The sequence below is a fragment of the Neoarius graeffei genome, chromosome 18, assembly GCF_027579695.1.
Source record: "Neoarius graeffei isolate fNeoGra1 chromosome 18, fNeoGra1.pri, whole genome shotgun sequence".
NCBI lineage: Eukaryota > Metazoa > Chordata > Actinopteri > Siluriformes > Ariidae > Neoarius > Neoarius graeffei.
Window position 1 is genome coordinate 57,508,033 of NC_083586.1, and position 21,341 is coordinate 57,529,373.

General features: G+C 46.2%; 1 protein-coding gene and 1 pseudogene across 2 annotated transcripts in view; both read right to left on the reverse strand.

Annotated features, from left to right (window-relative positions):
- mast1a (microtubule associated serine/threonine kinase 1a) overlaps positions 1-19,540 on the reverse strand; it is a 190,622-nt gene extending 171,082 nt beyond the window's left edge. For both annotated transcript variants that reach the window (XM_060899071.1, XM_060899070.1), the window contains exon 1: positions 19,050-19,540. In XM_060899071.1, the coding sequence (XP_060755054.1) occupies positions 19,050-19,121 (72 nt within the window). In that variant the 5' untranslated portion in view covers positions 19,122-19,540. The remainder of the gene's footprint in view (positions 1-19,049) is intronic.
- LOC132866548 (general transcription factor II-I repeat domain-containing protein 2-like) lies at positions 97-10,670 on the reverse strand (annotated as a pseudogene).
- Positions 19,541-21,341: the final 1,801 nt, after the last annotated feature.

Genomic DNA, 21,341 nt, shown 5'->3' on the forward strand with positions numbered 1-21,341 from the left:
CATAAAGTCCAGAAACAAGAAACAAAAAGCTATTTAGTTTTCTCTCTTATTTTATTTCTCTGAGCCAGATGCTTGGCATCTTTTCTTGGCTGCAAGTTAATTTATGTTTGGGGTTAGGCTCTGAGCTGTGGAAACTCTCAGGATGGAGTGGAGGTATGCATCAGTGAGACGACTTTTGTGTGGTTTTGTTCATCTTTATCACAGAGAAAAGTTGCTCACACAGGTATGTACTACCAAAACATGCAGAACATTCGAGCAGCATGTAGGCGGAGTTGGGGCATCGTGTCAGGAATGAATTAGGGGAACTGTGCGGGCCCCGCAGAGTCATCCATCCATTATCTGTAGCCGCTTATCCTGTCCTACAGAGTTGCAGGCGAGCTGGAGCCTATCCCAGCTGACTACGGGCGAAAGGCGGGGTACACCCTGGACAAGTCGCCAGGTCATCACAGGGCTGACACATAGACACAGACAACCATTCACACTCACATTCACACCTACGGTCAATTTAGAGTCACCAGTTAGCCTAACCTGCATGTCTTTGGACTGTGGGGGAAACCGGAGCACCCGGAGGAAACCCACTCAGACACGGGGAGAACCTGCAAACTCCGCACAGAAAGGCCCTCGCCGGCCATGGGGCTCGAACCCAGGACCTTCTTGCTGTGAGGCGACAGTGCTAACCACTACACCAGTGTGCCGTTACACTGCAGGGGTCGAAATTAAGCATGTACCGACGAACATGGGCAAGTCATTCTCATACTCTGGCAACAATAAAATTATCACTAGTTGTCTGTCGGACAACTGTGTTTGAATGTCTATTTTACCAAGAAAAATTAAGTTGTTGTGATTCCTAACAGAAACAGAACGAAAACTTTATTTTTCCCGTCTTCTCTTTCGTTTGTCCTTGACTTTGGTTTGTTGCGGTAGTTGACGCTTCCATTCGCAAGATGGCGCTACATGATATTATGATTATTCACACGAGGCGCCACTGTCACGTAGGCTAGAACGAACGAAGCGTCTTTTTGGACTGATTTTTACTTCTGATTTGATCAGTTACACTTGACCATAATGACATGATGTTTTCTGACTGTTTAACATGTTTAATAGAAGATACTAGTAGTCATAGCTAATTGTTTTACTGTTCATCATGATGAAATAAACACCAAACACATATGAGTGTGTTATAACTTTATTTCTATCAATCAGTAATCAAACAATGGCAAAACAAGTTGAAATATTTTCTTGCATACTCTATAATATACATCCAGATTGCTTTTTATGCAAATTACTTACCCAGTCAACCTGCAAAAAAGTAGGGCAACTGATACATGCATGCGGGCAAGTACATTTTTGGGGTTGGTTGCCCTGAGGGCAAGTACATTCAAAAGTTAATTTCGACCCCTGACACTGGAGTTCTATTAGTTGCCGGCGCTTTCTCCACATCGACTGCAAATGGACTTCTGATCAGTTCAAAGTTACATTTCTGCGCTTCAGAGTCGGCAAAGCGCTGTGTAAACTCGGTGCACAGTGTACGCAGTTTATCAGCAACAAGCGCAGCTGGAAACACAGTGGTGGAGACCTGGTCTGTGATTTTTTTTGGCAACATGGAAAGTGTCATAAGTTCCCTTTTTGCATCTGCGTCTCCCACAGGTGCAACTTGACTCGAAAAGCTTTCACTGCGTCGTGCATGTCTGTAATCACACGGTCCCGTCCCTGAAGCTGGAGGTTTGATGCATTAAGATGCTTCGTTATGTCGCGCAGAAAGGCCAACTCGCACAGCCACTTTTCATCCCAGAGCCCTGTTGAGTCTTTTCTTTTACTTCCATGAACTGACAAATTTCCTCACGCAGCTCGAAAAATCTGCTGAGCACTTTTTCTCGACTCAGCCGTCGCACCTCTGTGTGATAAGGCACGTCACCAAATTCAGAATGTATTTCCTCCAGAAAAGACTGAAACTGCCGGTGATTTCAATCTTTGCCTCTTATAAAGTTAGCGGTCTGTGTTACGGTGCTTATGACATGTTCCATCTTCAGGACTTTGCTGCACAGCGTTTCCTGGTGTATGATGCAGTGATACACGGTCAGCTCACCTGTGCAGTTCTCCCTCTGCATCTTCTCCCGCATCCGTCCCACCAATCCACTCTTTTCCCCGCACATCGCAGGTGCGCCGTCTGTCGTCAGTCCCGGAAGTTTGTCCCAGGGCAGTTTCATGTCATTCACACATACTTCTTCAAATATGTCTTTTCCTGTGGTTGTGTCATGCGTTGGTTTAATACCCAAAAGTTCCTCTGCAACACATAAACTGCAGTCCATTCCACGGATGAAGATTGCCAGCTGTGCAGTGTCCGTCTTGTCGGCGCTCTCATCCACAGCAAGGGAATATGCAATAAAGTCTTTTCCCTTTTCCATCAACTGTGCTTGTAAATCAGTGGCAAGCTCACATATCCCATCAGCAACCGTATTTTTGCTGAGACTTATACAACCCCGATTCCAAAAAAGTTGGGACAAAGTACAAATTGAAAATAAAAATGGAATGCAATAATTTACAAATCTCAAAAACTGATATTGTATTCACAATAGAACATAGACAACATATCAAATGTCGAAAGTGAGACATTTTGAAATTTCATGCCAAATATTGGCTCATTTGAAATTTCATGACAGCAACACATCTCAAAAAAGTTGGGACAGGGGCAATAAGAGGCTGGGAAAGTTAAAGGTACAAAAAAGGAACAGCTGGAGGACCAAATTGCAACTCATTAGGTCAATTGGCAATAGGTCATTAACATGACTGGGTATAAAAAGAGCATCTTGGAGTGGCAGCGGCTCTCAGAAGTAAAGATGGGAAGAGGATCACCAATCCCCCTAATTCTGCGCCGACAAATAGTGGAGCAATATCAGAAAGGAGTTCGACAGTGTAAAATTGCAAAGAGTTTGAACACATCATCATCTACAGTGCATAATATCATCAAAAGATTCAGAGAATCTGGAAGAATCCCTGTGCGTAAGGGTCAAGGCCAGAAAACCATACTGGGTGCCCGTGATCTTCGGGCCCTTAGACGGCACTGCATCACATACAGGCATGCTTCTGTATTGGAAATCACAAAATGGGCTCAGGAATATTTCCAGAGAACATTATCTGTGAACACAATTCACCGTGCCATCCGCCGTTGCCAGCTAAAACTCTATAGTTCAAAGAAGAAGCCATATCTAAACACGATCCAGAAGCGCAGACGTCTTCTCTGGGCCAAGGCTCATTTAAAATGGACTGTGGCAAAGTGGAAAACTGTTCTGTGGTCAGACGAATCAAAATTTGAAGTTCTTTATGGAAATCAGGGACGCCGTGTCATTCGGACTAAAGAGGAGAAGGACGACCCAACTTGTTATCAGCGCTCAGTTCAGAAGCCTGCATCTCTGATGGTATGGGGTTGCATTAGTGCGTGTGGCATGGGCAGCTTACACATCTGGAAAGACACCATCAATGCTGAAAGGTATATCCAGGTTCTAGAGCAACATATGCTCCCATCCAGACGACGTCTCTTTCAGGGAAGACCTTGCATTTTCCAACATGACAATGCCAAACCACATACTGCATCAATTACAGCATCATGGCTGCGTAGAAGAAGGGTCCGGGTACTGAACTGGCCAGCCTGCAGTCCAGATCTTTCACCCATAGAAAACATTTGGCGCATCACAAAACGGAAGATACGACAAAAAAGACCTAAGACAGTTGAGCAACTAGAATCCTACATTAGACAAGAATGGGTTAACATTCCTATCCCTAAACTTGAGCAACTTGTCTCCTCAGTCCCCAGACGTTTACAGACTGTTGTAAAGAGAAAAGGGGATGTCTCACAGTGGGAAACATGGCCTTCTCCCAACTTTTTTGAGATGTGTTGTTGTCATGAAATTTAAAAATCACCTAATTTTTCTCTTTAAATGATACATTTTCTCAGTTTAAACATTTGATATGTCATCTATGTTCTATTCTGAATAAAATATGGAATTTTGAAACTTCCACATCATTGCATTCCGTTTTTATTTACAATTTGTACTTTGTCCCAACTTTTTTGGAATTGGGGTTGTATTTGAAAACGCTTGCTTTTTATCTGGACGCAAGACGTTGCACACTTTAATCGTGCAGCGCTTCAAAAACTGTCCCTCCGTAAAAGGCCGGGCTGATCTGGCCATCTCTTCTGCCACTACAAAACTAGCTTTCACGGCAGCTTCACTTTGTGATTTTGCTTTTGTGAACATAGCTTGCTGTAACACCAGACTCTTTTTCAACTCTCCTGCCTTCTGTAGCTTCTGCTGTATGTCCAGGTTTTTGTACTTGTCCTGATGTTTTGTCTCATAATGCTGTCTTATTAGAGATTAGATTAGATTGAACTTTATTGATGCCTTTGGGAGGGTTCCCTCAGGGAAATTAAAATTCCAGCAGCATCATTACAGGATAAACAGAGAAAAGAAAATAGAGAAAACTTCTAGGTAAATTAAATTAAGCATTTGCATATACAAATATAAAAAATAATAAGGGGGGGGGAGTCCAGCAGGAGAGGTATTGCACATTATATTGCACATTGTCCAGTATCGCTTTTTGTCAGGCTAGGCTACTGCTCCTTCCCGTCCTCTGGGGGGGGGTAACAGGAGGACAGAGAGGAGTTGTACAGTCTGATGGCGTGAGGGACAAAGGAGTTTTTAAGTCTGTTCATCCTGCACTTGGGAAGGAGCATTCTGTCACTGAACAGGCTCCTCTGGTTGCTGATGATGGTGTGCAGAGGCTGGCTGGCACAGGGGTGATAGCGTTCCGGCGCGCTGCGCCGGATTTCCGGCGCGCCGTGGCTGGGGAAAAAAATTTAAAAATCTAGTTCGCCCATTGTCCGGTGTCATTCTGAGATGCGCAGATAGACAGTAAAGGGAATTCGGAATTCCCTTTACTGTCTATCTGCGCATCTCAGAATGACACAGGACAATGGGCGAACTAGTTTTTTTTTTTTTCCCCCAGCCACGGCGCGCCGGAAATCCGGCGCAGCGCCGGAACGCTATCACCCCTGCTGGCATCGTCCATGATGTTCAATAGTTTGTCCATAGTTCTCTTCTCTGCCACCGTCACCAGAGAGTCCAGCTTCACGCCGACCACAGAGCCGGCCCGCCTGATCAGTTTGTCCAGCCTGGATGTGTCCTTCTTGGATGTGCTGCACCCCCAGCACACCACGGTGTAAAACAGGACACTGGCGACCACAGACTGGTAGAACATCCACAGGAGTTTCCTGCAGATGTTAAAGGACCGCAGCCTCCTAAGGAAGAATAGCCTGCTCTGTCCCTTCCTGTATAAGTGATTGGTGTTGCAAGTCCAGTCCAGCTTGCTGTCCAGCCACAGCCCAAGGTACTTGTAAGAATCCACAGCCTCCACCTCGACTCCCTCGATCAGAACTGGTCGTGACCTTGGTCTGGACCTCCCAAAGTCAATGACCAGCTCCTTGGTTTTCGAGGTGTTGAGCTGCAGATGGTTCTTGTTGATGTTATATTTTTTAATTACGGCCACATTAGCTCCACAAACAAGACAGACAGGTTTACCTCCGATGCCAGCGAACAGGTACTCTGCCTCCCAGCTGTTTTGAAAATCCCTGTTTTCAAAGTCCACTTTTCGTTTGGCCACTTTTTGGGGGTCAGGCTAGCTTAAATGTCACTGTAAAAAGTGCTGACCGATGCTTTTATCCGCTGACCACTGATCAATGTGCCATTGGCAGTGTGAGAAAATGGGTTGGTGTGCAGGTCTTGACCTGCGTGGCAGCTGTTGCAGTGCATAGTATGAGTGGTGGGAGTGCTATTTACTGGTGGGCCATTAATAATAGCCATATGAAATTATCGCGAGCTGGATTGGGCCCGCGGGCCTTGAGTTTGACACCCCTGATCTACAGGAAGCTATGTCTCAGGAGAGCCATAAACATCAACAAAGACTCCTGCCGCCCAGCACACAAACTATTCACTCTCCTGCCCTCTGGAAGGCGCTACAGGAACCTTCGGACTAAAACCACCAGGTTCAGGGACAGTTTTTTCCTTCAGCTGTCTCACTGCTGAACTCCGCCCCCCCACGGTCCCCTCCTCCACACACACACCCCGTACAAACTGAATTGACTTGAACTGACTTCACTACACTAATCACTGCACTATTACCATTTGCACCACTGTTTATTATATACTGAAAATATCTGTATCATACCATACCATTGCATGATAGTTCATATTGCACATTTGTACATACTGTAAATATCTATCATATTATTATACCATTCCATACCCTGTAATTCCTGTACAGTTATATTTGCATATTACACTTGTTATTTACTGCTATGCACTTCCGGTTAGATGCAATTTGCATTTCGTTGCCTGTACCTGTGACATGTGCAATAACAATAAAGTTGAATCTAACCTAATCTACAGATAAAAATGTAATGATAAAAAAATATAAATCAATGTATGTGCTTTATACAGGAGAATGTGCATTAATAGTGCTAAAAACAAGAATTGTGATAAATGAAGATAAAAACTGTGCAAAAGGGGCAGTACTGAACAGAAGATAGATAGATAGATAGATAGATAGATAGATAGATAGATAGATAGATAGATAAACTAACTCTAAAGCCTCGGTCACAACCGGCCGTACGTGCTCCTACGGCCGGTCTACTGTACGTGCAAGAAACGCACAGAGGGCGCGCGTGTGATGTGCTGATTTTCGAGCCGTAGACTGGCCGCAGACCGGCCGCAGAGGTTCTTTGTCATGTCAAACAAACTCTACGGGTGCTTACGTTTTTTTCAGGTTGCAAGACAAACTTACGGCCAACGTGCGTCTTTCTCCACGAACAAAAAAAACGCAGCGATTTGGAAACGCCAAAAATCGCACAGCCAAAAAAATCGTACATCTGGTTGTGACCTAGGCTTAAGGTGCAAAACATGACTTAATGACAGTATGTATGTTTTTATTTGTTATTATTATTATTGCTTGTTTATTTGTCTTAAGACTTTTGCACAGTGCTATACGTAGTACTCAGGAGCACGAGTAGGCTACGAACATTTTTCAGAATCTACAGGATTTTCACGAATACCACATTTCTTGTGTAAACGCTCATACGATTAAATATTGGTTTACAAATAAATATCCACCTTGATAAACGAGCCCCAGTGTGAGTTTTTGTAGCGTTAGTGTGTACTGTATTGTTTGTTGGAGCAGAGCGGTGGCTACAATTATCAACACCTTAACGATCTTAATTACTCAAAATTCCACTGGGAAGAAAAATGAGTTGATTCCCGATTACTTAGCGTATCGGAGCGTAGGTGGCCAAGTGGTTAGAGCGCTTGACCGCTAAGCGAATGGTCCCTGGTCCGAGCCTCGGCTCGACGGGGATCTGGGGCTCGCTCCCTGTCCACCCAGCAGTGAATGGGGACCTGGTGGAAACACTGGGGAAGTTAAAGGCGGCGAGGAAAGGAACTGGCCACCCTACCTCACTATGCCGATGGCCCAGGACAAGTGCGCTCTCTAACAGGCACTCCCCCAATGTACGAATCGTATATGGGACTCCCCTTTACTTAGCGTATCAGATCACGGGACACCGTTCCGCAGTTAGACACCCAGATGATTATTTATCAAAAAATAAATCGGTATGTGGTATTAAGTTAACAAAGCATAGTTTTTATTTAAAATTTGTTTTACATAGACTTATCTTTTATATAAAATATATGGATGTTGGTGTTTACGTAAATGAGGAAGTCATTCTAATGTTTGTAAACAAATGAACTGATAATGTTTAACCTGCGGCAGAAAATCTTTTTGTTCCAATTTTGAAGTATTTTCGTAGATCACATTTTGTTAATCATTCGTTGTTGTTTGTATTAATTTCTAGTTTTGTCGTTTACCAATAAATGCCAACAGGCAATTGAGATTGTAACCGCATGAAAATCCAGGTCAAAGGTCGCACGTCATTCCTTGAACCAAAATATAAAATGTCTCCTGATATCGTAATATGTGGTAGATATTTACAACAAACTGCAAAAAATATATACATTTTTTGAATAAATAGAAAAATCTGAATATTTCAAGCGTGTAATTTTTTATATGCGCGGAATTTAATTCTGCTCTAATTCTATTTATTGCAATCAGATTCCAAATACTCTATAAACATTCCATTCTGTTATGAATCAGAAAAAAATATATATATATATAAATCACAGCACTTATTTTTTTTTAAAGTACTTCATCTACTTCAATAATGTTACACAAAGATCGAGCCATAACAGTTGTAAATGTCCCTTAATTCCACAGGGTGTCGATAATGGTGGGCACCGGTGAAAGTGATCACTATTATCGACACCTCACGACACGTGACTTCTCAAACGCACGTTTAGATACAAAATGGCGACTGTCAAATGAAAGCGTCAGAAACAAAGTAAGTTTCAACAAAGAGATCATGAAATGAATGAATGAACGAACCCTTTATTGTCACTAGTCACAAGTACCAGCGAAATTAGCTGTCAACCCGTCCGTACATATACACATACATACAACTGACAGAGGGGGAGTAGACAGGACAGGAAGACAGGGATGGAAAGAAAAGTACAGAGTAACATGAGGAGAGGGGAGGAGAAAAAGCAACCCCCACACTATGCTCCTGTGGGGAGTACAGTGTGGGAACATTAAAAAACACCTCAGCACATAAGCACAAAATAAGTACACTTTACAACATGAAAACTCGGGACTTGAGGGTGGAGGGGTGGAGGTAACCTAGCGCAAGCAAGCAGCCATCTGTTCCTGCAGCCATGACGGCGCTGGTTGTGCACCCGCTTGTCACACTGGGGGTAAAAAGCAGCAACCGTGAGAAGTGGGGGAAGGAATGCAAGAGCGTCTCACTGCCGTGATCTTCAGGGAGAGTTGTTGTCCCAGCAATGGCCTTGACCGAGGCCAGTGTTGTCTGAGGGGGCCGAAAGTAGATAAGATTGGTCTTGGGGCAAATAGATGCATTCTTTTACACGACTACTCTGTTTGTCCATTCTGGTCTCCGAATCGATCCATTTTCCTTTGCAAAGCCAAAAGCTTCTCCATGATGTTATCCATGTTGCGGTTCAAGTTCTGAATAGCCACAGTCTGAGTGCCCACCGCTCTGCCCACCGCTTCAATCATGTCGGGCAGCTTTATGGGGCTTTGGACAGCTGTCACCGTTTTCTGATTTCCTTGATAAACCAGGGCAATGCCTAATCCAATCAGCAAAAGTCCTGTGATCATGGTTCCGAATAGGTAGATGTCTTCAATGTCCTCCACAGAAAGAACCGCCAGGCACACGACCTGCCACTTCTCCCACGCGTCCATCATGGAGCCAGATGCGAACGTTCCGACAGGACAGGCTGGTTCCCCCGAACCCAGGCTCCTTGTCGAGAAAATTGTGTCAATTGCATTGAGAAACCAGTTTATCAATTCCATGATTTTTTTAGTTTGGAGAGCAGTGCAGAGAGAGTCTCTCAAAAGTATAGACAGTAGACAGACGAGACGAGAGGAGCAAAGCAGGGAAGATAAGGGGAGGAGACGCAGAGAAATGCGACTGCCTTCCGTGAGAGCACGGAGAGAAAATATATATATCGGTGAATTTCTCATCTCATCTCATTATCTCTAGCCGCTTTATCCTGTTCTACAGGGTCGCAGGCAAGCTGGAGCCTATCCCAGCTGACTACGGGCGAAAGGCAGGGTACACCCTGGACAAGTTGCCAGGTCATCACAGGGCTGACACATAGACACAGACAACCATTCACACTCACATTCACACCTACGGTCAATTTAGAGTCACCAGTTAACCTAACCTGCATGTCTTTGGACTGTGGGGGGAAACCGGAGCACCCGGAGGAAACCCACGCGGACACGGGGAGAACATGCAAACTCCGCACAGAAAGGCCCTCGCCGGCCACGGGGCTCGAACCCAGACCTTCTTGAGGTGACAGCGCTAACCACTACACCACTGTGCCGCCCTATCGGTGAATTTGATCAGTAAAAACATGTTCATGATCTTTCCATCATGCGATGATAACGTCTGACTTTTCTGAAAAATTGCTGATCGTGCTAAAAAAAAAAATTCCATCTCAGGTAACAAACTGTGTCATCAGATGACAAGATCAAAGTGTGAGGCGGGTCTTCTGGTTGATTAATTAACAAATAACTGTTGGAACTGAAACTCACCTTTGTAAATTTGTTTTTTATTGGTAAATTTGAAAAGGTGTCAATTATAGACTGTCGATAATTGTAGCCGCCGCTCTCTCTCATTTTATATATATATGAGAGAATGAAACCTGCGACGGATAACGTCGTAGGCGCCCAAATTAAGGTCAAGCACCCAAAATATGCTACCAAAAGTAAAAAAAAATAAAAACCACGAAATGTTGATTAAATAAACTTGGCTGCATAAAACCCAATGTCTTGACTTTCTTATTTAAAAACACAGAAATTATCGAGAATTATTGTGTATTTCTCATAGGTGACGCGAAATCCGCACCATTCCCATGTTGTTCTGGGTTTGTCGAACTATCCGTAAGCCTCATGCAGAGCATGAATTCTCCATCAATGGCGATCGGCACGCCCTGATTTCGTGGAGGAGCAAGACTCGCATACCAGTAACCAGAGCGGGATTTCCACATTAGGTAAATCAGGTAAAAGACTGAATTAAAGAGCTATTCAGGACACGACTGTGTGTATTTAAAATACAGCTTGCATCTTAAATCCACACAGTTGTGTAAGTGCGGGTGGAATCAGTGACTTGGAGCTTGGTCGTCTTGTTGATGATAGTCTGAGACACTGGCCTTTCATTTAAACTCAGATCTTTTCCATGACTACATGCTGAGAATTGCGCTGCCGATTCTTGTGATGTGACTGAAAAACCTTTTGTGTCGCAGGTCTGCTACAGGTTTGTCTCTTTGATGGTAACAGCACAGAACTTGCTTTTTCATTCACAGGCTCCTTTCCTCCAGGCCCCAACACATCTTTTAAATACTAACTAACTATATTCTAATTATTTTTGTCATGTACACGTACATCAAAAGGGATAAATGCTGTAGACATTTTGCAATAAAGGTAAAAATAACTGTGGCAGCGGGGGCGTGGTCAAGCGCTGGTCTGTGACAGGAGGGCGGAGTCAGGGAAGGTAAGTGGCAGAATCACGACACCTGAGAGCAATTAACCTGTGTTTGTGTGTCTTCCCAGTGACCGCGCCCGATTTAAAGAGGGAGAGCTGAGAGCAGAGGAGGGCTGATTCCTGAGCGAGACACTAGTGCATGTGTGTCTCTCTGTGTATTAAAAGTATACAAATTGTTAGACTGAAAAGTTTGGCAATAAAGCCGCCATTTACCCCGATCTCTGTCCTGCCGTCTTCTGTGCACCACCCACACGTAGGGAACCTTACAGTGGTGCCGAAACCCGGGACCAGAGTGGAGCACCAACCAAGCAGTCCCATGGAATCCTCCCCGTTCGCCGACCTGGTCCACACCCTCGCCACGGCCCAGCAAAGCTAGCACCAGGCGCTCGTCACACTCCGGAAGGAACAAGAGCGGTGCTTCGAAGCCCTGGTGCTGGCCCAGCAGGAAGACCGCGAGGCGTTCCGGCACCTCCTCGCGTCGGCGGGGTCCACCAGCGCTCCGGCTGCGGGCCCGTCTCCCCTCACCGTCACCAAGATGGGCCTGCAGGACGACCCTGAGGCGTTCATCACGCTGTTTGAACAGGTCGCAGAAGCCTTGGGGTGGCCGATGGAGCAGCGCGCGGCGCGCCTCCTCCCCCTCCTAACGGGAGAGGCACAGCTGGCCGCGCTACAGCTCCCCGCCGACCGCCGGCTGGCCTACGCGGACCTCCGCCGGGCCGTCCTCCAGCGCGTGGGGCACACGCCGGAGCAACAGCGCTAGCGTTTCCGCGCTCTACGTTTGGAGGAAGTTGGCCGGCCGTTCGCGTTCGGCCAGCAGCTCCGGGACGCCTGCTGGCGGTGGTTGAGGGCCAACGACCGCGACGCCGAGGGAATCATCGACCAGGTGGTGCTGGAACAATTCATCGCCCGCTTACCAGCAGGAACCGCGGAGTGGGTCCAGTGCCACTGCCCGGCGTCGCTGGATCAGGCAGTCGAGCTGGCGGAGGATCATTTGGCGGCTGTTCCGGCGGCAGGACAGCAGACAACGTCGACCTTTCTCTCCTCCTCTCTCTCTCTCCCCCCCTCCTTCTGTGTCCCGTCCTCGCCCCATTCCCCCACCGCGGAGGCGGGGGCCAGCTCCACCCCAGCCGGCCCGCCGCATCCGCGGTGCCCTCCCGTTTCTCCCTTCTGTGTCTGTCTCCCCCCCTCAGGTGAGTGAGCCCCAGAACACCGGTGCAGAGGGAAAGCCCGGGCCGGTTTGCTGGCGTTGCGGGGAGCCAGGCCACCTTCAACAACAGTGCACGGCAATGGAAGTGGGCACGGTGGTTCGGATCCCCGACGCGCCAGAGGCCGCCCTCGATCGGGCCGGAGTGTATCGCATACCGGTGAGTATCCAAGGGGCTACATATCAGGCATTGGTGGATTCGGGTTGTAATCAGACCTCAATTCGCCAAAGCCTGGTGCAAAACGAGGCACTGGGGGAAGCACAGGGGGTGAAGGTGTTGTGTGTGTGCACGGGGATGTTCACAGCTACCCTTTGGTGTCGGTCCACATTTTCTTCAGAGGGGAAAAATTTATAGTGAAGGCGGCGGTTAATCCTTGACTTACCCACTCTTTGATTTTGGGGACTGATTGGCCGGGATTTCGGGGGTTAATGACACGCTTAGTAAAGAGTGGGTCCTGCCATTTGACAGGGGGAGGTCCCGGGGTCGCTTTGGTGGGAGCAGCTGTCGCAGAGCCGTCTACGTCATCTCCGCGTCAGAGTGAGGAGCCGCCGGCTCCTCCTCTCTCTATTGGGGAATCCCTCGCGGATTTCCCATTAGAACAATCGCGAGATGAGACTCTGTGACATGTGTTTGACCAAGTGAGAGTAATCGATGGTCAAACGCTCCCGCCGAACGCCACCCCATCCTTTCCCTATTTCTCTATTATGAAGGATAGATTATACCGAGTGACGCAGGACACTCAGACGAAAGAGCAAGTCACGCAGCTTTTAATTCCAAAGAGCCGCCGGGAGTTGGTATTCCAGGTGGCTCACTTTAATCCCATGGCTGGACACCTAGGGCAGGATAAGACACTAGCCCGAATAATGGCCCGATTCTATTGGCTGGGGATTCGCGGCGATGTCCGTAGGTGGTGTACAGCGTGCCGCGAATGCCAATTAGTAAATCCAGCGGCCATTCCAAAAGCGCCTTTGCGCCCTCTACCTTTAATCGAGACCCCGTTCGAAAGAATTGGGATGGATCTCGTCGGGCCATTAGATCGGTTAGCATGAGGGTACCACTTTATATTAGTCCTGGTGGACTATGCAACGCGATACCCGGAAGCAGTGCCTCTGTGCAATATCTCAGCACGCAGTATTGCGAAGGCACTCTTCCACATCATCTCCCGAGTCGGAATCCCGAAAGAGATTCTGACTGATCAAGGCACTACATTTATGTCACGGACACTGCGTGAACTGTATGGGTTATTAGGAATTAAGCCGATCCGCACCAGCGTGTATCACCCACAAACGGACGGTTTAGTAGAACGGTTCAATCGCACCCTCAAAAATATCATTAAAAAATTTATAAGTGAGGACGCACGTAATTGGGATAAGTGGCTCGAGCCCTTGTTGTTCTCAGTGTGAGAGGTCCCCCAAGTCTCCACGGGCTTCTCCCCGTTCGAATTATTGTATGGGCGTAAGCCGTGCGGAATTCTAGACGTGCTGCGGGAAAATTGGGAGGAGGGACCTTCACAAAGTAAGAACTAAATTCAATACGTTATGGACCTGCGCGCAAAACTCCACACGCTCACCCACTTAACCCAGGAGAATTTGCGGCAGGCCCAAGAACGGCAAGCCCGCCTATACAACAAGGGTACGCGCCTTAGGGAGTTCACACCGGGAGATAAGGTACTCGTACTGTTGCCCACGTCAAGCTCTAAATTGATCGCCAAGTGGCAAGGACCCTTTGAGGTCACACGGCGAGTCGGGGACATCGACTATGAGGTGAGGCGAACGGACAGGGGTGGGGCGCTACAGATTTACCACCTCAATCTGCTTAAACTCTGGAATGAGGAGGTCCCCGTGGCGTTGGTGTCGGTGGTTCCGGAGAAGGCAGAGCTGGGGCCAGAGGTTCAAAAAGGGACATTGGCATCACGTACCTCTCCGGTCCCCTGTGGAGACCACCTCTCCCCGACCCAACTCACGGAGGTCGCCCAGTTGCAGACCGAGTTTTCGGATGTGTTCTCGCCCCTGCCCGGTCGCACTAACCTCAGAGCACCACATAGAGACGCCCCCGGGGGTGGTAGTACATAGCCACCCTTACAGGCTACCCGAACACAAAAAAAAAGGTGGTTCAGGAAGAACTTCAGACCATGCTCGAAATGGGCATCGTCGAGGAGTCCCACAGTGACTGGAGCAGCCCGGTGGTCTTGGTACCCAAGGCCGACGGGTCGGTCCGGTTCTGTGTGGACTATAGAAAAGTCAGTCAACGCGGTGTCTAAATTCGACGCGTACCCAATGCCTCGTATTGATGAGTTGCTCAATCGATTAGGCACGGCTCGCTTTTATTCGACACTGGATTTGACGAAGGGATATTGGCAGATCCCCTTGACTCCACTATCCCGAGAAAAAACGGCCTTTTCCACACCGTTTGGGTTACACCAATTCATCACACTTCCGTTTGGGCTGTTTGGGGCGCCCGCTACATTTCAGCGGCTGATGGGCAGGGTCCTCCGCCCCCACGCCACCTATGCGGCCACAGCAATTGCGGCCTGCCCGAGGCCCAAGACCAAAAAGGGGGTGAGACAGTTCCTGGGGCTGGCTGGCTATTATCGTAGGTTTATACCTAATTATTCGGACGTCACCAGCCCGCTGACTGATCTCACTAAAAAGGGGGCACCAGATCCGGTCCAGTGGACGGAGCAGTGCCAGTGGGCTTTTTCTGAGGTAAAGGCTGCACTGTGTGGGGGGCCACTTCTACACTCCCCTGACTTTTCTCTCCCCTTTATATTGCAGACCGATGCGTCGGATAGAGGGCTGGGGGCGGTTTTGTCCCAGGAGGTGGAGGGGGAGGACCGCCCTGTCCTGTACATCAGCAGGAAGCTGTCGGTGCGTGAGGGGCGCTACAGCACCATAGAAAAAGAGTGTCTGGCCATCAAGTGGGCGGTCCTCGCCCTCCGGTACTACCTGCTGGGGCGCCCTTTCACCCTCTGTTCGGACCACGCGCCCCTCCAGTGGCTCCACCGCATGAAAGATGCCAACGGACAGCCGCCCGGCCTGAGTCGGGCGGTGGGGGTATGTGGCAGCAGGGGCGTGGTCAAGCGCCGGTCTGTGACAGGAGGGCGGAGTCAGGGAAGGTAAGTGGCAGAATCACTACACCTGAGAGCAATTCACCTGTGTTTGTGTGTCTTCCCAGTGACCGCGCCCGATTCAAAGAGGGAGAGCTGAGAGCAGAGGAGGGCTGATCCCTGAGCGAGACGCTAGTGCATGTGTGTCTCTCTGTGTATTAAAAGTATACAAATTGTTAGACTGAAAAGTTTGGCAATAAAGCCGCTATTTACCCCGATCTCTGTCCTGCCGTCCTCTGTGCTCCACCCACACGTAGGGAACTTTACAATAACATTCATAGATTTCTTTATTTACTCATAACTTTGTAGCTAAAAAAAAAAAAAAAAAGCAGAAACAGGTTGAAACACAGAGCGCTGGGAAAACAGCACTTTGCGCATGCAGAAAAGCCCAAATTACCCTGTACCATGACGGAAAAAGCCCAAATTCAGAAATAGAGCGTAGCACAAATTATTATGTAATTGAAAGGCCTGTATATAATCTCTACAGTGGTGCTTGAAAGTTTGTGAACCCTTTAGAATTTTCTATATTTCTGCATAAATATGACCTAAAACATCATCAGATTTTCACACAAGGCCTAAAAGTAGATAAAGAGAACCCAGTTAAACAAATGAGACAAAAATATTATACTTGGTCATTTATTTATTGAGGAAAATGATCCAATATTACATATCTGTGAGTGGCAGAAGTCTGTGAACCTTTGCTTTCAGTATCTGGTGTGACCCCCTTGTGCAGCAATAACTGCAACTAAACGTTTGCGGTAACTGTTGATCAGTCCTGCACACCGGCTTGGAGGAATTTTAGCCCATTCCTCCATACAGAACAGCTTCAACTCTGGGATGTTGGTGGGTTTCCTCACATGAACTGCTTACTTCAGGTCCTTCCACAACGTTTCGATTGGATTAAGGTCAGGACTTTGACTTGGCCATTCCAAAACATTAACTTTATTCTTCTTTAACCATTCTTTGGTAGAATGACTTGTGTGCTTAGGGTCGTTGTCTTGCTGCATGACCCACCTTCTCTTGAGATTCAGTTCATGGACAGATGTCCTGACATTTTCCTTTAGAATTCGCTGGTATAATTCAGAATTCATTGTTCCATCAATGATGGCAAGCCGTCCTGGCCCAGATGCAGCAAAACAGGCCCAAACCATGATACTACCACCACCATGTTTCACAGTTGGTATAAGGTTCTTATGCTGGAATGCAGTGGGTTTTTTTTGTTTTTTTTTCTTTTTTATCAGACATCTAATTTTTGGGTTTGTTTACCTGACGTTTCGACGTACAACTTCCGTCTTCCTCAGAGTGTCACCGGATGTTATTGGTGACGCATCTTTTATCAGCTGCTGTTTCTGAAGGCATGGCCTTCCTGTCTGGTTTGACAGGTCGGTCACGCCTTATACTGTCTGTCAATAACATCCAGTGACACTCTGAGGAAGACGGAAGTTGTACGTCGAAACATGTCAGGTAAACAAACCCAAAAATTAGATGTCTGATAAAAAAGAAAAAAAACAAAAACTAACTATATTCAATATAAGATATAATGAACGCAATCGAAAGATGCAGTGTTTTCCTTTCTCCAAACATAACGCTTCTCATTTAAACCAAAAAATTCTATTTTGGTCTCATCCGTCCACAAAACATTTGTCCAGTAGCCTTCTGGCTTGTCCACGTGATCTTTAGCAAACTGCAGACGAGCAGCAATGTTGTTTTTGGAGAGCAGTGGCTTTCTCCTTGCAACCCTGCCATGCACACCATTGTTGTTCAGTGTTCTCCTGATGGTGGACTCATAAACATTAACATTAGCCAATGTGAGAGAGGCCTTCAGTTGCTTAGAAGTTACCCTGGGGTCCTTTGCGACCTTGCCGACTATTACACGCCTTGCTCTTGGAGTGATCTTTGTTGGTCGACCACTCCTGGGGTCTTGAATTTCCTCCATTTCTACACAATCTGTCTGACTGTGGATTGGTGGAGTCCAAACTCTTTAGAGATGGTTTTGTAACCTTTTCCAGCCTGATGAGCATCAACAACGCTTTTTCTGAGGTCCTCAGAAATCTCCTTTGTTCGTGCTATGATACACTTCCACAAACGTGTTGTGAAGATCAGACTTTGATAGATCCCTGTTCTTTAAATAAAACAGGGCGCCCACTCACACCTGATTGCCATCCCATTGATCGAAAACACCTGACTCGAATTTCACCTTCAAATTAACTGCTAATACTTTTGCCACTCACAGACATGGAATCTCATCTCATTATCTCTAGCCACTTTATCCTGTTCTACAGGGTCGCAGGCAAGCTGGAGCCTATCCCAGCTGACTACGGGCAAAAGGCGGGGTTCACCCTGGACAAGTCACCAGGTCATCACAGGGCTGACACATAGACACAGACAACCATTCACACTCACATTCACACCTACGGTCAATTTAGAGTCACCAGTTAACCTAACCTGCATGTCTTTGGACTGTGGGGGAAACCGGAGCACCCGGAGAAAACCCACGTGGACACGGGGAGAACATGCAAACTCCGCACAGAAAGGCCCTCGCCGGCCACGGGGCTCGAACCCGGACCTTCTTGCTGTGAGGCGACAGTGCTAACCACTACACCACCGTGCCGCCCCACAGATGTGTAATATTGGATCATTTTCCTCAATAAATAAATGACCAAGTATAATATTTTTGTCTCATTTGTTTAACTGGGTTCTCTTTATCTACTTTTAGGACTTGTGTGAAAATCTGATGAAGTTTAGGTCATATTTATGCACCACTGGATGTTTTGTTAACTGTGCTGCTGCCTGTCTTGGCCAAATAACTTGTCTAGTTAAATAATAATAAAGGACACATCCAGGCTGGACAAACTGATCAGGCGGGCCGGCTCTGTGGTCGGCATGAAGCTGGACTCTCTGGTGACAGTGGCAGAGAAGAGGACTATGGACAAACTACTGAACATCATGGACGATGCCAGTCACCCTCTGCACACCGTCATCAGCAACCAGAGGAGCCTGTTCAGTGACAGAATGCTCCTTCCCAAGTGCAGGACGAACAGACTTAAAAACTCCTTTGTCCCTCACGCCATCAGACTGTACAACTCCTCTCTGGGGTGGAGGAGGGGTAACGGGAGGACAGAGGATGGGAAGGAGTAGTAGCCTAGCCTGACAATAAGCAATACTGGACAATGTGCAATATAATGTGCAATATCTTTCCTGCCACCGCCCCCCCTTCCTCTCTTCCCCATATCTTATTCTTTTTATATTTGTATATGTAAATAATTTATTTTAATTTATCTATTAGTTTTCCTCTATTTATCCTGTAATGATGCTGCTGGAATCTTAATTTCCCTGAGAGAACCCTCCCAAAGGCATCAATAAAGTTTTATATAATAATAATAATAATAATAATAATAATAATTCTATTTTCAATTTTGTATTATCCTAGATTTTTAATCAGATTGTTCCCTTTGATAATTTCTCTGTTCTTCTTCATATTTAATAAGATAATGATGTTTTGTACTTTCTTTTTTAATAATGTTTTTAAAGTTCCTGCAATTCCGGTGTCAAACCGGAAGTGTGCTCAGCTCACCTGCATCCTCCTCCGGCGGATAATTCCGGAGTCCTCCCCCGCGGTCCTACTGCCCCCGGCTCTGTCGGTCATCTTCGGTCCTTTTGCTTGAAAAAGTCGCTCAGCGGCATCAACACCATCACCGAGCCGGTTCTTCAGCACTGGCCGGGTGGAGTTCCGGTTACACGGAGTGTTTAAACCGTCATTAGCTTTCCTTGCTACGCCTTTTCTCCGCTCTGCGTTTCCATGGATACCAATTTCCTCCTCTCGTGCGCGTTCCCGGAGTGTGCGCGTGCACGACCGGATGGACGTCCAGAACGCAAACGGCTGCGCTCGAGCGACTCCGGTGACGTTTGAATTAAAATAAAAATTAAAATCCCGTTAACGGATTCGTTTACTTTCAAATGAAGCCGAGTTAGATTTCTATATTTCCTCGTGAAACCAGCCTGTTTGATAACATTAAGCTTGCGGTCGCGTCCCAAACCGCAAACAGCAGCCTGAAACAAGCCAACTTATTCATATACTCTATGAATAGAAACACACACACTACTGAGTTGACTAGTTTGCGGTTTGGGACGCAGCCTGCTTTCACGCCTATTATACCGTTAGCATGTATTGGATTGAACCACTGAGACTGCCGTAGGGGACGCCGAAATTTACACAGCCTCGAAAATTCCATTTTAACCCATGAAATAATAACCAGCACATTATTGTTTAATAAAAGTCTCTGAATACTTCTCGAATATTACACGTTTACTATTTTTGAATATGACAGGGCGTGTGAATATGCATGATATGCAAATTAAAACACCCCTTCTTTCCACACACGTCCGCTAGTGACCTAGCTCATATGGTTATATTTTTTTGTTTGGCCATAGGTGTGATCATAGTTTGTTTACTTGTTTTATGGCTGTCAGACACTCTGTGGCAGTCTGATAAACCGTGACATTAAGTATTTCATCTAACTAAAAACATCCATGCAAAAGTGACACGCATGGTTATATTCTGGACACCCTCAGAAATAATAATAATAATAATGAGAGTAAAGTGAATGTAATGAAATTTGTTTTTATTTAAATTAAGTGCAAACACAACCTGCAAGGCAAGTTTATTTATATAGCACATTTCATACACAGTGGCAGTTCAATGTGCTTTACAGAAGTAAAAGCAAAACAGTAAACAATAGAGAATAAAATTACATAAAATAAATGGGAAGAAATATAATAAGAATTAAACAATAGTAGAAATAAAATAAAATGAAGTAGAAGTTCAAATAGGGGGAGAGAAAAAAAAACCAGCAGAATAAAATAGAATAAAAGTTAAGTAAAATTTGAAACATGCAGAGACTGTAAAAGTAAAGATTATAAAACATGTAAAGAAGACAATATTAATTATTTAACAGAAAGCATCTGAAACAGCTTGGTCTTTAACCTAGATTTGAAGCTGCCAACAGCAGGAGCATTTTTGATGTCCTCTGGCAGTTGGTTCCATAGCTGTACTGCATAGTAGCTAAAAGCTGCTTCACCACACTTTGTTTTAACAACTGGTTTTAATAGTAAATTTTTCTGTTGCGATCTGGTAGATCTGATTGGGTTAGGCCGCTGCAACATATCAGAGAGGTAATTGGGCCCTGTACCATTTAGAGATTTACAAAATTACAAAAAAAACCTTTCAGAGTCTTCAAACCTTGGGCGGCACGATGGTGTAAGTGGTTAGCAAGAAGGTCTGGGTTCGAGCCTCGTGGCCGGCGAGGGCCTTTCTGTGTGGAGTTTGCATGTTCTCCCCATGTCCGCGTGGGTTTCCTCCGGGTGCTCCGGTTTCCCCCACAGTCCAAAGACATGCGGTTAGGTTAGGTTAATATAGGACGGCCTTGGGCTGAGGTGCCCTTAAGCGAGGCACCGAACCCCCAACTGCTCCCCGGGCGCTGTTAGCATGGCTGCCCACTGCTCTGGGTGTGTGTGTGTGCTCATTACTCACATGTGTGTGTTCACTGCTTCAGCTGGGTTAAATGCAGAGAGGAATTTCACAAGTGTGTGACGAATAAATTTGTGCTGTCTTTCTTTCTTTCTTCTTCTTTCTTGTAAAAAAAAAACACACTATAAATATACAACCCCAATTCCAATATAGTTGGGACACTGTGTAAACCATGAATAAAAACAGAATGGTAAGATTTGCAAATCATGAAAACCCTATATTTAATTGAAAATAGTACAAAGACAACATGTCAAATGCTGAAACTGAGAAATTTTATTGTTTTCTGAAAAACATACACTCATTTTGAATTTGGTGTCAGCAACACGTTTCAGAAAAGTT